This window comes from Nuphar pumila, chromosome 1 (assembly GCF_984573655.1).
Source record: "Nuphar pumila chromosome 1, dmNupPumi1.hap1.1, whole genome shotgun sequence".
In the NCBI taxonomy this organism is placed as follows: domain Eukaryota; kingdom Viridiplantae; phylum Streptophyta; class Magnoliopsida; order Nymphaeales; family Nymphaeaceae; genus Nuphar; species Nuphar pumila.
Genome location: NC_143249.1, coordinates 15888039 through 15901657, shown reverse-complemented (window position 1 = coordinate 15901657; position 13619 = coordinate 15888039). Strand labels below are relative to the sequence as shown.

At 38.2% G+C, this 13619-nt stretch overlaps 2 protein-coding genes across 3 annotated transcripts; both read right to left on the bottom strand.

Moving 5' to 3' along the window:
- Positions 1 to 4016: 4016 nt before the first annotated feature.
- On the bottom strand, positions 4017 to 5252 carry LOC149848113 (cytochrome b561 and DOMON domain-containing protein At2g04850-like). Its single transcript, XM_090003324.1, has one exon. It carries the CDS (start codon positions 5250 to 5252, stop codon positions 4017 to 4019), a length of 1236 nt encoding a protein of 411 aa, XP_089859450.1.
- A 1387-nt stretch (positions 5253 to 6639) lies between these two features.
- LOC149848112 (GCN5-related N-acetyltransferase 9-like) lies at positions 6640 to 13066 on the bottom strand. Of its 2 annotated transcripts, XM_090019909.1 has the most exons (6): positions 12818 to 13066; positions 12577 to 12648; positions 11290 to 11377; positions 7697 to 7829; positions 7103 to 7141; positions 6640 to 7009 (listed from the first exon to the last, which is right to left on the bottom strand). In XM_090019909.1, exons 1-6 carry the CDS (start codon positions 12990 to 12992, stop codon positions 6914 to 6916), a joined length of 603 nt encoding a protein of 200 aa, XP_089876035.1. In that variant the 5' UTR covers positions 12993 to 13066; the 3' UTR covers positions 6640 to 6913. The 2 variants fall into 2 exon arrangements, with proteins under 2 accessions (XP_089876035.1, XP_089876086.1); XM_090019960.1 differs by lacking the exon at positions 7697 to 7829 and having other exon boundaries at positions 6922 to 7009.
- Between the last annotated feature and the right edge of the window lie 553 nt (positions 13067 to 13619).

Below are 13619 nucleotides of genomic sequence, written 5' to 3'. Positions count from 1 at the left end.
AAAGGTAGAGAAGTATCTGAATCTCAAATAAGAAATGGTAGGGGTTGGTCCCCAAACGTCTGAGTGAACAAGCTTAAAAACTTTATTGCACTGATTTTCAGATGTGCTAAAAGATCTTCTTTTTTGCTTTGCATATTGACATGCATCACAAGAACCACTATCACTAACCAATGATGGAAAAATAATATTCAAAACTTTGTCAGACGGATGACCAAGTCTTTGATGCCATAGCCTGTGAGAGTTACCTGTTTTCTGCACATTAAAACTCACAGGGTTATTTTCAAGAACATATAACTCATTCTGCTCTTGTCCTCTACCAATCACCTTATTGCTTTGAATGTCCTGAAACACAACTTGATTAGCCGAAAAAATAGTCAGGCAATTACACGACTTGGTTATTTTGCTGATAGAAATAAGATTAGCTGAAAATTGGACAACAAGAGGACTTCTTCTTTAGCCTTTTCTTCAAAGAAGGAGGCATGACCGATCCCTTGAATCGACAAAAGAGCATCATTAGCAATGCGAACATGATTTTTGGGTCTAAAGATAATGTTATCAATCAGAGTATTTTGATCAGTCATGTGGTCGATGGCTCTGTAATCGAGAATCCATTTGTTGGAACAGGTAGCATTATAAGCTAGAGGAGTACCTGGAGTTTCTTCTTTGCTTTCTTGCTGATCGCTTGCAACCGATATGGCCAGATTCGAATGGGTGAGTTGCTGGAGAAGTTTGGCAAGATCGTCCATATTGGTAGCTAGACATCCCTCCTTTTCATTGTTTTTACCTTTAACAGGCTTTTCATGAATCTCCCAGTATCGGTCCCTGGTGTGATCGGTCTTCTTGCAGTGACTGCATTTAAACTTAGGTCTTTTCTGATTTTGATAGTTACTATTGTTAAACTTGGAACCGGGCAAATTTAAAGTTGTGTAAGCAATTCTATCATGGGTTTCTTCCTCAGTCTTTTGTTGGGATCCCATGACGATTTTACATGTTTCTTTCCTTTAAATTATAGAATAAATAGTATTTAACAAAAAAGGAGTACTAGTCATCAGGATTTGACTACGAATGCTCTCATATTCTTGACTTAATCCAACAAGAATTTTGAAGACCTTATTTTCTTCTTTTCTTTGTTTCTACTTATTGACATCATTAGTGATAGGACAATAATGGCTGAGTTTGTCCCACATACTTCTTAGGGTATTCAAATAGCTATGGAATGATTTATCTTTTTTTTGGAATTGGGTAATTTGTTGTTGGAGCTGATAAATTCTAACAACATTATTTTGTTGCACATAGAAGTCTTTTAGGGCATTCCAAAGATCTATAGTTGTTTTAATAAATAAATATCCTTCTGCTATGTTTGCTTCCATAGAATTCAGAAGTCAAGCCATCACAAGATGGTTCGAGGATTGCCAATCATCATACTTGGTGTCAGTGACATCGGGTTTCGGGGTTTTACCTATGATGTGGCCAGACTTTCGTTTACCACTCAGAAATAGTGCAGCCGCCTTGAACCATGGCAAGTAGTTACTTCTATTGAGAAGGGTTGTAGTAGTCTTCAAGCTGGGATTTTGCTCTTGGATCACGGTTTTTGCTGAGTTGATTCTGTCACCGACCATGGTTGCAAAAGGAGAAAGATTGAAGAACTATTGTCGAACTGCTCGGATCGCCAGCTCTAATACCATGTTAAGCGAAACGCCAAAAGAACTGTAACCACGCTACACACAATTTACATGATTCGATGAATAGAAGCCTACATCCACGAGGAGCTTGCTCCTGATATATTCTTCATATTCAATTGAGGGGAGATACATGCCATTTATAATACAAGTAGAGGCAGGAGATAATAAGGAAACTATAAAGAGATAAGGACTACACGATAGAGATAGACGATATCTTTTGAGAGGATCGCACGTTCTGTTTTGAATTTGTTAACCTTCCAAAAGGCGTCTCTCTTAACAGCCAGCATTTGAAATGCATTTAGATAAGGTATAGGTGCTCGGATGTAATAACCAAACAATGGGCAGTTTTTTTAAATGGCTGATAAGTTTTTTTATATAGGAAAAATGGCTGATAAGTTAGGCAGCATTATTTGCTATTTACTCCTGTAAACTGATCTATCATGAGTGGTGGTTGGAAAGAATTCATTTCCTTGGTGAGCTTGCTGTGGGATGTATCTTTATGTATTCATATTCACTGGTATTCGTTTTTGTCACTTTTGTTACTGTTATAATTCATCAAATCTATTTCTCATCGTTTTATCTTACGTTAGTTTTCAAGCTATAATATGTCTGAGGACAAACTATCACAATAAGCATAACAATTTCAAAAGCCGTATGGAAATTTTTTATTTATAGTACAGATCGTGGACGTAGGTCACATAGCAGCTAAAAGTCATCCAATAAAACGACCAGACTGATTCAATATTGTGTAAAGAGGGCCTCAACTGCAATGGAGTCAGTTTCTGCAATGGGGCACTTCGCAAAGTACTTGGCTCACACAAAACACATAAAATTGCTGTGATTTTTTGTTTCTCCATCGCACGCAGCGATTTTCTGTGTTTTACACAAAATTCAGGTAGCATCTGACTAATTCCTGGATATGGATTTGCCGAGGGGTGCCACATTGACCATGGCTCTAATTCGGTGTCTGCAATGTAAATCTCTATGAGCACTTTCCCCACTGCCCACCTGTATAAGTGTGAAATACATCATATCATGTAGCCTTTGCATATTCAAGAAGCTCTTTACCTCATGCATGCAAACTGCAAGATTGGTTGGTTGTGTTGAAAGCTTCATTTGAAGGAAGGGGCGTGATTGGGCTTATTAATAAATTTGCTGACACTTTCAGCTTTAGAAGCATTGCTTATATAGGAATCCATGTCCTGCTTTGGGTTATATTCTTATCTTGCTAAGCAAAAACCGTGAATTTATGTATTGGAAACATAAACAATCAGATTGGCTGTTGGATTTAAGGTCATCTGTAATTTATCTTTGTAATAAATGAGATGGGACGGGGCCTTAATCACCCAGCATCCACCATAAAAAGAAAATGTGGTCCTTTTACCTAAATGACAAACTAAGCCTTTGGATGGATATCAAAATAACGGATAAAACAAATGGTGGTCTCCAAGATTTGAAACACATCCAAACAATATATTATTTCCCACATCTTTATATGGATATAACTTGTTATGAAGAGAAATGGACACAAAAACTATTGGATAATTTACATATAGGTGCCTAAGACATGGCAAATTTTACATTTAGCTGCCTTAGGTTTCAAATATTTAAGATAGAACCTACCCAATTTCAAGAAATTGCTCATATTTAAGATACAAATATGACTGTTCAGACATCCTGCCCCATCTGCATCAGAAAATGTTTTAAGGTATTTCAATCCAAAAAAAAAGAAAAAAAGAATATATTTCAAGAGATAAGGAAAAACTTTTCAAAGAGTTGAACGGTCCATCATTCTGAGTCCCTTTACTACAGTGTAGAATTTTCTTATCTGCAGAAGGATGTGTGCATGTAGGAGCATGCACAAACTGCAGGCATGATTACCAGCTTAACTAAGATCGTGAACAGCTAAAGATACTGAAGGTTCTTGCCAACTGGCCATGGGTCTAGTAGCAATCCCCAACAAAGAGGGACAATTTAGAGCTACTGTCGATCACGTTGCACAACAAAAATGTGCCGCTGCAACTGGCCACCATCCACCTGTTGTTGGGCCTACAAAACCAGCAATGAATTGGTTAAAGCATGTGGGCCCACAGGCTGTATCTGACATATGACAAGCGGTCTGGCAGCACATATTTTGTGCAATGTGATTGCACCTGATCAGGCCTCACATATACTTGTTTTTGGGAGAATATCATAAAATACTTGGATTTAATGACACTTGTCAGAACCCAATGTTCATGCAAACATGACATGTTTAACAGCAACATTAACAAATATATCAAAATCTAGAAATAACATAGACCAGTATAACAACTTTCTGATGTCTCCGTGCATCTAGGAGGAATGAACCATCCAGCCACCAGCTTTCTCATCAAAGTCTACAGACCCCTCAGACTGTGATTCTTGCTCTCTAGACCTCTTGAGAAACACCAACCAACTGTTAACTTCGAGTGTAATACACACTCCAACAATGGTGGCAAGAACAAGGCAGTAAGCCATCTTAGCAGGTGAGCCTGCCTGCAATTGCATCACATTGAACCCTTGGAACACATTCACGACGCCCATCAGCACGCATGCATAACCCACCAAGTGGTGGTAAGACTTCCAATACTTCCTGAACTTGTGAGTCTTCTTTGGCCTGAAAAATATGGCCATCATCTGTAGTGTACCCAGACAGAAGACTGCTATGCCAAGCTTCCTATGCAATCCATACACAACACCATCAGACAGGCTACCTAAATGCATCCCTGTGGCCCAACCAGCAGCCCCTGCTGCATAACCTGTTAACTGAAGCACCACATGCACATAGAACCACACTGGATCAGCCGATGGTAGTTGGCGAAGGTATCGTGCAGAGGAAGCTCCAAGGACGAGAAGAAAACCCCATGAGAGAGAATTAATCACACCATGAGCAGTTCTGAGCCTGGTAGTGAAGGTGGTGGAGCTACTAGTGATTGTGGCAGTTTTTACATCAATGGTACGTGTAGTGGCCAAGTCAGCAGCCGAGGTTGGATGGATGGTTGGTGAGTAGCCTTGGACATAGAGCCCACGATTCCATATGTGATTGATGATGGTGTGGTTCATTTCCACTGAGAATGTGGCAAAGATGTGAACCTTGGTGCCACTCACAAAAAGAGAAGATGAAGTAATGTTTGGGGCATGGAATGTGCTTGAAACTAGGGGAGATTGCTGTGACTTGACAGCTGAGGAGAGCACATAGGGAAGCAGGACAGGCTCAGTGGTGGTTGGGTGTCGGAAGGCAATGAGAACATGGGCACCCACCATCTGGTTTGGTGAGGTGGGGTTGATCCCCCAGCCCACCCAGCCAGAAGGGGAGATGAATTCTCCAGAAAACACAAGGTCTATGGTGGAGTTGTGGGGGAAGTAGGTGTAGGCGAGGGCAGCAGCCTGTTTTTCAAGAATTATGCAATTCTCAAAAGTTTTCTGGTGGTTGGTAGTGTACTGGTATTTGATAGAGCAGTTTGAGGTGAACACGGATGATATTGCAGAGATGAGAGATAAGAGGAAGAAGTGGTGGCGATGGTTGAAACGGATGTTGAATGAATACATTGTGGGACGAGCAGAATTGGCTAGCTTGGAGTTATTGACAATTGATATTTAAGAGAGAAAAGAAGAAAAAAGCAGATGGTGGGGGTTGGGTGATGGAATGAACTTGTCTTTGAAGCAAGGGAATGCCCTCAGAAATCATTTCTTGCTTTTTTCTGTTATTTTAAGTTTCTACTTTCCAGTTGCAGCAAAGAAGAGTGAGAGTATCATTTTGATGATTGCGCTCACTCAATATTGTTTGGAATTGAAGGCAAAATTAGAGGTGACATTTACACGTGATGGCTGCAAGTGTTCATGAAATTGTGACTAGAGCAGCATCTTCTCTTTTACAGTTGGCAAACACGTAGAAGCGTGAGAAGCAATTCTGTGGAGAGCTTGTGTGGCCTGGCCACAGCGTTTTTGAGCATATAAAAGTATTTGAGGGTAGGGAAGTAAACGGGTAGAATTAAGTTTGAATCTAGGCACAACCGAATTCGAGCTAATCGCACCTTGCCTAATGAGATTCTTATTCAGTTTTCAAATCAAATGGAGAAATTAAGGTAATACTGAATACATATCCAATTAGTTAATCAATTGTGTAATTATATGTAATAAGGTTGGATTATCCAGTGAATTTAAAATCAATTCAAACGCAGATCCCAATGTGTCCTATCAATTGCACGGTCCGCTCCAATTATGTAATAGACTACACCCATCATGATTCATGTGCATGTCTCTCATCAACAATGGTTGGCACCATGGTTTTAAGAATATTCAACACGTGCTAAAAAAAGGAACAGAAACAGAGAACTCATCGGTATATTTTAGCTACTCTGAGTTGATATATGGCAATAATGTCCAATGGTCCTTTCTTTTAGTAGGTATTAGTTATATGTGCAAATTAGTTCTCATTTTAGATACATGTTTAATTTACTTGATAATTTCAGTACAAAATCACGAGTGGCAACAAATATTATATCTGCATATGGTCATACGATAGCATCAATCGTTCTCTCTTACATGAAGCCGTGCATCCCCTTTATCAGTAAAGTGGAAAGTTTAGTATTTCAAGAAAAAGGAACAAGATAAGCATTTCTCCAGTTAACAATCAAAGGCATTTACTTTAATTGCAGTTATTTTAAAAGCTCTAAGATTTTCTACACGAAGATAGAACAATATCAGACACACGTAAACTTGATACTGATTATTAGCGACCTAACCAAGAAGTGCTGTTAAAAAACAAGTGCAGACAGCTGCTTGCTGCTACCTGTAAAGTTCTAATTAAAATCTTTTTCTCCTCATCCAAAATACCCTTTTTCTCAAAAAGTGGCAGCAATGCCTGGTGAGCGCTTGACTTTACTATTCTATCCCGATACAACCCTACTTATTCAAGAAACATAATTGCAGGGAATAACTCAAGCCTCAGAGGCTAAAAACTGATTACCAAAATCTCCTATTTAACAAATTTTGTAGAAAAAACACCTCATTGTCCTCATATTAAGAGATGCTGCTTCTGTATTTTTATCTTTCTCCTGCCATGTTGACCATAGGCCACTGACTCTGCATTCTAATGATTTTAAACAGGATATCATTGATACAAGCATTAAATATCATTGATGAACAAAATTAAGAACCGTATATTCTGGATCCCCTTTGCAGATTGACAGTGATTAGAGTCATCATCATCAAGGTACACCATTGCTATAATATACTTTCAAGCTGCCGAGTAACGAATTCAGCTCTCCACATGTATGCTTCTTAATGTGAAACTCTAGAATTATCTGGAAAGTTTTACAAGGAAATAAAGAACCGCTTAGAATAGTTCACTGCATAAAACCAAGATCATGACCTGAGATTGTTAACCGACATATTACCTCATTGAAAACGTGATTATGTCCAGCATATTCAAAGCCCTGCATGACAAAAAACAAGTGTCAAAAGTTAGGTAATGATAGAATGAATGAAGGGCATATACATTGGAAAGGGTGGTGGACGTGATAGTGATTACGAACAAGTATGTCTGTGAGAGAGCTCCATGTTTTCTGCTGTGCACGTGTACTTAAAGTAGGGCTGGTAAACAAGCTGAATGAACCGAGCTTGAAGTGTTCAAGCTTGGCTCATTCTTATGGAGAGCCAAGCCGAGTTTGAGCTGGCTTGTTTATAGAAAAAACATATTGTTTTAGAGCTGGGAGAAATAGGATTACAATAAAAATATATCTAAAATATATTTCTTACTACCTAACGAGCTTCTACAAGTCGAGCCAATCGAGCACCTATTGTTCATATTCAGCTTGCAGAGCCTATTTTATGAGTTTGAACAAGATCTTTCAGAGCACAACATGAGCCGAGCCATGAGAGGCTCAGCTTGTTTCCCAGCCCTATATATATATATATATATATATATATATATATATATATATATATATATATATATATAGAGAGAGAGAGAGAGAGAGAGAGAGAGAGACCAGCTTTTTGAATAGATTAAGGGACGCAGTATTTGATTCACTAATTTTTGCATGAAATGATTGTATCCCAAGATTTTCAAAGGCAAATGCCATCATCAGTAACACAGATTCTGCTGCAAGCCCCTTCCCACGGCTGCCAAAACAAAAATTTCTCATAAGAATGGCATGTTGGCAACTAAATAGAGCTGGAGTCAGAAAACAAACCAAACAGAGCAAGCAATTGAATGATATGAGTAATTGTGAATTCCAATATTTAATGCATAAAAAAGGGAAAACTAGAGAAAAGATAGATTAGTAAAGTTTGAAGAACTCATGCTCCAAAGATCTTCAATTTAACCCAATGGTCTTATGTATCATATGATGGAAGGACTGTGTCGATCTTTCTGAACCTTGGCAGTGCCAGATACCATGGTTTGCTAATCATTTATCAAGTATATGTTGCCTAAACTTGAATAGATTGTACTTTGTTTTATTTATTATAAATTTATAGTATGGTCATAATAGAAGCAAGAAAAAGGCTAGAACAATTATAAAAAATCACCACAAGAAAAATTCAACAAAAACTAGCTTGTGTAATATCTTATCATGAAAGGACAAGCTATATGTAATGAAAGAACAAAGTTGGGGCAGCAAAAAGTAATACCACTCTAACTTCTTAAATGAGATATGGCAAACATACAGGCCCTTACTCCATTTCAAATTATTGAAAATAATATAGTTATAGAGATCCAAATATAATATTCGGAAGGACAATCAGAAATTGAAGGATTTTACCATAGCGCACATACATGCATGTATATAGGGCAAGTTCATTGAAGAGCTATGAATGGAGACCAGGAAGTGTACCAATGGACTGAGTTGTTTGAGGCAATGAGGAATTCCAAGAGGTGGTGGGTCCGAACCATGCAGGAATTGCTCGCCAAGAAAAGTAACTGGAAGGGAAAGATGTTGCCATGGGGAAAGAACTATAATTATAATATCTTTTACCTTTTTTGTTTATGCATAATGACACCATAATGGTATGTAGGAGCACACCTATGTTATCAATAATAACAATAATTAATATTAACATGCAATATTTTGTTTTATATTATAAGAAATTTTGGATAAACTCAAAAGCATTAAGAAAACAAAGAAGCAAGATGCTATTCGATTCTTTGTTAATAGCTAATCTTGCACAATGCTTGGTTACAATCAAATGGACAAAAAAATACAAATCAGCCACAATGCTTGGTGTCCCCATAGAGCAGATGGTGCCACATCCTATTAAGTAAGGTCGGGTTACATTCTTAATCAAACTACATAAAATGCCATATTGCCTCAGGTTGTCCTCCTCATTATAGAATTTCATGTGAGTTATGATCAAGCAAACAAAACTAAGAGCAATAACAGCCATCCAACTGTTCATGTACATATCGAATATCTTTTTGTTTGTGGAGTAATCGATCAGGCAATGATAAATTGAACATTGGTCCATGGTCTAAAGCTCATGTTTAGCAGATCACCACACAAATCTCTGACATGGTATGCAGCATGTCTTTGGACTGCATCCTATGTCACATGGGTACGGGTGTGGCTAACAAAATGGCAAATTCAAAAACCGTGGGTACGGAGACACGGATATATATATATATATATATATATATATATATATATATATATATATATATATATATATAAAGTGATTTACTTATTTATATAAGTAATGTTTTTAATGAAGAAAGAGAATCTGATAATTTTTTAACATGAGCGGGGGCAGAGTGAAATTTTTCAAAAGCAAATAAAAAAAAGAAAGGGGGATTGAGATATTTTTTTTTGTTATAAAGGGAAAAGGGTACTTCATAAGCCCATCTCCACTGCCTCTCTCTCTCTCTCTCTCTCTCTCTCTCTCTCTCTCTCTCTCTCTCTTCTCTGCTCCTTTGTTCTTCTTCTCACTCAGCCGAGGGTGGGAACGAGGCGAAAGGGGTTTTGCAAACACAAAAAAAATAAAAGAATTTGGGTTTCAGGGTGGGTCTTCACTGGACCCGACCAATATGGACCCAGCATGTACCCGTGTCCTGTCGTGTCAACACGGGTATGTCAGGTCTACAGCCATGTCCCTGTGAGATAGCTGCATCACAGCTCCAAATAGGTAATGCATTTTGATGCAACTCCAGTATCTTGGAGTGTAATCAACCATTTATTAAACTAACCCAGAAAAGATATTATATACCCACCATCAATGTTCTTCATGCAGGAAAACACTCGCATGGACTACAATATGATTCATGCTGTTTGTTCAATTCACTACAATATGATAGTTTTTTATTTCATGCAATAAATATCTAAGTTTGTTTCCCTTTTTCTACTGATTCTACGTACTAAAACTAGGAAATAATAACTTAAAACATAATCTCCTGCTTTATGTGACGTCAACATTTTATTTTTCAACTATTAAAATCATTTGATTTTGCAAGAAATTCAACAGGTGGATTGCAATAAAACTAATTGTAGAAAGATTGGCGATAATTCTCTTCATACAGAGTGGTGATAACCAAGTTGTAGTAAATGAATGAAACCAGCTGCAGAGAGAGAAGATATTGCAACCTTCTAGCAGCACATTGGGTATGAATAAGCTCTTAGGCGATGTATTCCCAAGACTCTAGGGTATGATTAATGCATTCAAGATTATACACCTACAATCCTTTTAATGTTCCATGGTGAGGTATTTTCTTTCTTAGCCACTATTAGAATTGACTATATTGTGTTATACTTTCATAGTTTCATGTACTAACACACAGCATTTAGATCTGAATATTAGTAATCAAGTTATTCCATTGATGTTTTTCTACGTTGTTTATAATTTGTTATTATGTCATTATGGTAGCCAATAATATGTGTTAGATACATTTTTTATATATTGGATTTAATGTCAAAAATTATCATTATCATCGACTGATATTAATGTCAAATTAAGTTGGAGCTACTTTTATTTTTCAAATCTTAATAAAAGGTATTAACCAACTGTTAACAAAATGTAATTTCTTACTATATACAAACACACATGTATGTTCGTGCACTTGAGATCTGGTCATGAGGACTAACTTTTAAGATTCATTTTCATGATATATACTTGCCAGTCAAGCAATTCTCAAACCTCTCAGCCCATGACAAGTTAGTTTCAGGACACAAACTACATATAACATACATAATATTTGGCTGTCTGGTATCATATCATGAGCTGTCCTAATTTTAGTTGTGAGCATGGATTGTTTGAGAGCAATCATGCAATTCAACATGGAATTAGGTTTTATTATTCAAACATATGCAACCATGAATTAGAGTGAATCAGAGGTCCAGTGAATTTGAATATGTATTTGGATTGAGCTTGGGCCAGCATATGTTGCTGTTATTATGACTGTGGGTGAATGGTGACAAAGCTGCCTCTGTTGATCTATGATAATTGTGTACCTGAGTTTTGTTTCAGCTTTTGCACACACAAAAAAAATCACGTACTCATATACATGAAGCAAGAAGAGATCGCATGAGAGACAATGTACTAGGATTTAGAAATCTTAGAATACCAGAGGTGAAAATTGAAAGCTTCATCTTACCTCCTTGGCTCTGCTATCATAATCTCAATTTCAGCTACTTGGGAGTCATCTATGTCATTCATATATATATTCACATCACCAGCCATTGCTGAGACACAATAAAAACAGATATACTTTTAGAAAGGTAGTTAACAACCAAATTCCCATGGCCTGTCGCAATTTGACTATCTAATACATATGAAAAATGTTGAAACAAAACAGAGCATCATGGTTAAATCATTGGGCTTTAAAAGAAAACACGAAACAATTTAGTAATAGCCTGTTTCTTGATCGTACAGTACACAAAATCCATAAGACACTGATAAGTTGGAGGTCTACATGATCTTGTTGAAGTTTCAAAATGCAGAAATAAGGCGCTTTCTGCATACTCGGCCACTGCAATTTCAGCCATACAAGAAAGGCTTTAATTAATTTATTGTTATCTATAAAGATCTAAGGGAGGAGGAAGAGTGAAAAGAACGCCCCAAGAGGAGGAGATAGAAGGGCTGAGAAAAGATCGCAAGGGACAGTAAGTATATTTCTCGCATCATCACGATCATCTTCTTCATTAGTCTCTGTTCAAGTATGATAGGCACAATTATAAAAGCCATTGTGGCAATGCTGCGGCTGCTACATGTATGGATTCATGAATGTTTTGACAATTTATGTAAAGATAAGAGAGATTTGAGGAGGAATTATCACATTTTCACAGTTGGTAGGAGTGCATTATGGAATTTTGGTATTCCTTTTTGGGGATCAATTTCCATATTTCTTACCATCTGGTGGTCTAGTATTAACAGTGTGATACAGGAATTAATTTTCAAATCTTGTTCCAAAGAAGCTCGATCCCTCACTCCCATCCGCTAATTCATCAACCTCAAGGCATCATTAAGCAAATAAACGGATGAAATTACATGATCATGACATAATAATTCCAAAAAAATAACAAGGATCTCTCGAACTAAATTACATAATCACGACAAAATAATTCCAAAAATAAACAAAGATCTCTCTTTTTCCTAGTAGCATTCCTCTACTCACTGCTTCTATTTCGAGAAGCCAATAACACAAACAACATCTTTTCTGCAAACTCTCCAGATCAAGCCCATGAAAATCAACTACACGTTAACCAAAACCACATTGATTCTCAGCAGACGTCACCGAAATGCTCCTAATTTCACAAGATGCTGATTAACGCACTAGCTAAATCACATAATATGCACAAAATTTACAACACACTCTAACGAACAAAAAAGCAAAACCAATTAAGCCCTCAAAAGAAACCGTTTTGCGAGGAAATCATATCACCTTCGAAGTGGGGCTCTCCGTGAACGAAATCTCCATCGACCAACTGCTTATCCAACACAATGAAAGTCTGTTCTGCACCACCCACAACCCAAAACTCACTCACAAAAAGACAGGGAAATGCAAAGAACGCAAAAACGAAAACGAAAAGCAAGTTTTTGCGAGTTGGGTATCGATGAAAAAAGGAAGAAAAGAGTGATGGAGAGGAAAGAGAACCGAAAGAAGGGGAGGGGTTTGGTGTTACTGTTTGAGTCTTGGACCCAAGAGGTCTGCATCTCGTACTCTTGCTCGAGGGTGAGGGGCTCCGAGGCGGTGGCTTCGAGGAGGGAAGGGTCCGTCATCCATTGATGGTAGCGAGGGACATGCTCCTTCTCGTAAGGAACCAGAATCACCTTCTCTCCAACCACGCTCGCTCTCATTTTTTATATTTCTTCCCGCAAAGAACCACGCAAGTCTCCCCAATTCGCCGCTGCTGTGTGCCGTTTCAGGGAGCGATCGGTGCCGGTGGTTCTGCGATTTTCCGACATCCCCAACCCTTCCTGAGGGAGGCCGACGTCTTGGATCGTGGGTCCCAGCGGTGAGAGATTCTTCTGATGGACGGTGTGGATGCTTCGCGTTGGACGGCAGTCGGCAGAAGAGTTTGCACAAAAAAGTTTTTTTTTTGTTTATTACATAATTTCTAGAGATGGCAGTGGACCCTGGGAATACAGGCCCCGCCCCGCCTGGAGGACATAAAATGAAATGGGGATGGATGTTAAAATAAAATTATGCTTTACCCCCGCCCGCGTCCTCGATCCCCGTCTTGCCCCGCCCTGTCCTCGATCCTTCTTTAGAGATGACACTGGACTGAGGAAAAACGGGGCCCCTGCCCCGTTTGGACGAAGAATGAAGGACATGAGGTGGGGATGCCATCCCTATTAATTTCCCTTCCTTGAATGACAAAAAGAGTTTGACAGATTGGTATTTGGGATGGGAGATGAAATAGAACGGGCAGTCAATATCCCGTGAGAAATTTGAAGATCTTAATATTTCTAGCTTTATTTTAG

Coding starts and splice junctions, on each gene's coding strand:
- LOC149848112 (XM_090019909.1), bottom strand. CDS start 12,992: ATGAGAGCGAGCGTGGTTGGAGAGAAGGTGATTCTGGTTCCTTACGAG. Junction 11,378..12,576: donor CGGAGAGCCCCACTTCGAAG/GTGATATGATTT, acceptor ATTGTGTCTCAG/CAATGGCTGGTGATGTGAAT. Junction 7,010..7,102: donor ATAATCACGTTTTCAATGAG/GTAATATGTCGG, acceptor AAAACTTTCCAG/ATAATTCTAGAGTTTCACAT.
- LOC149848113 (XM_090003324.1), bottom strand. CDS start 5,252: ATGTATTCATTCAACATCCGTTTCAACCATCGCCACCACTTCTTCCTC.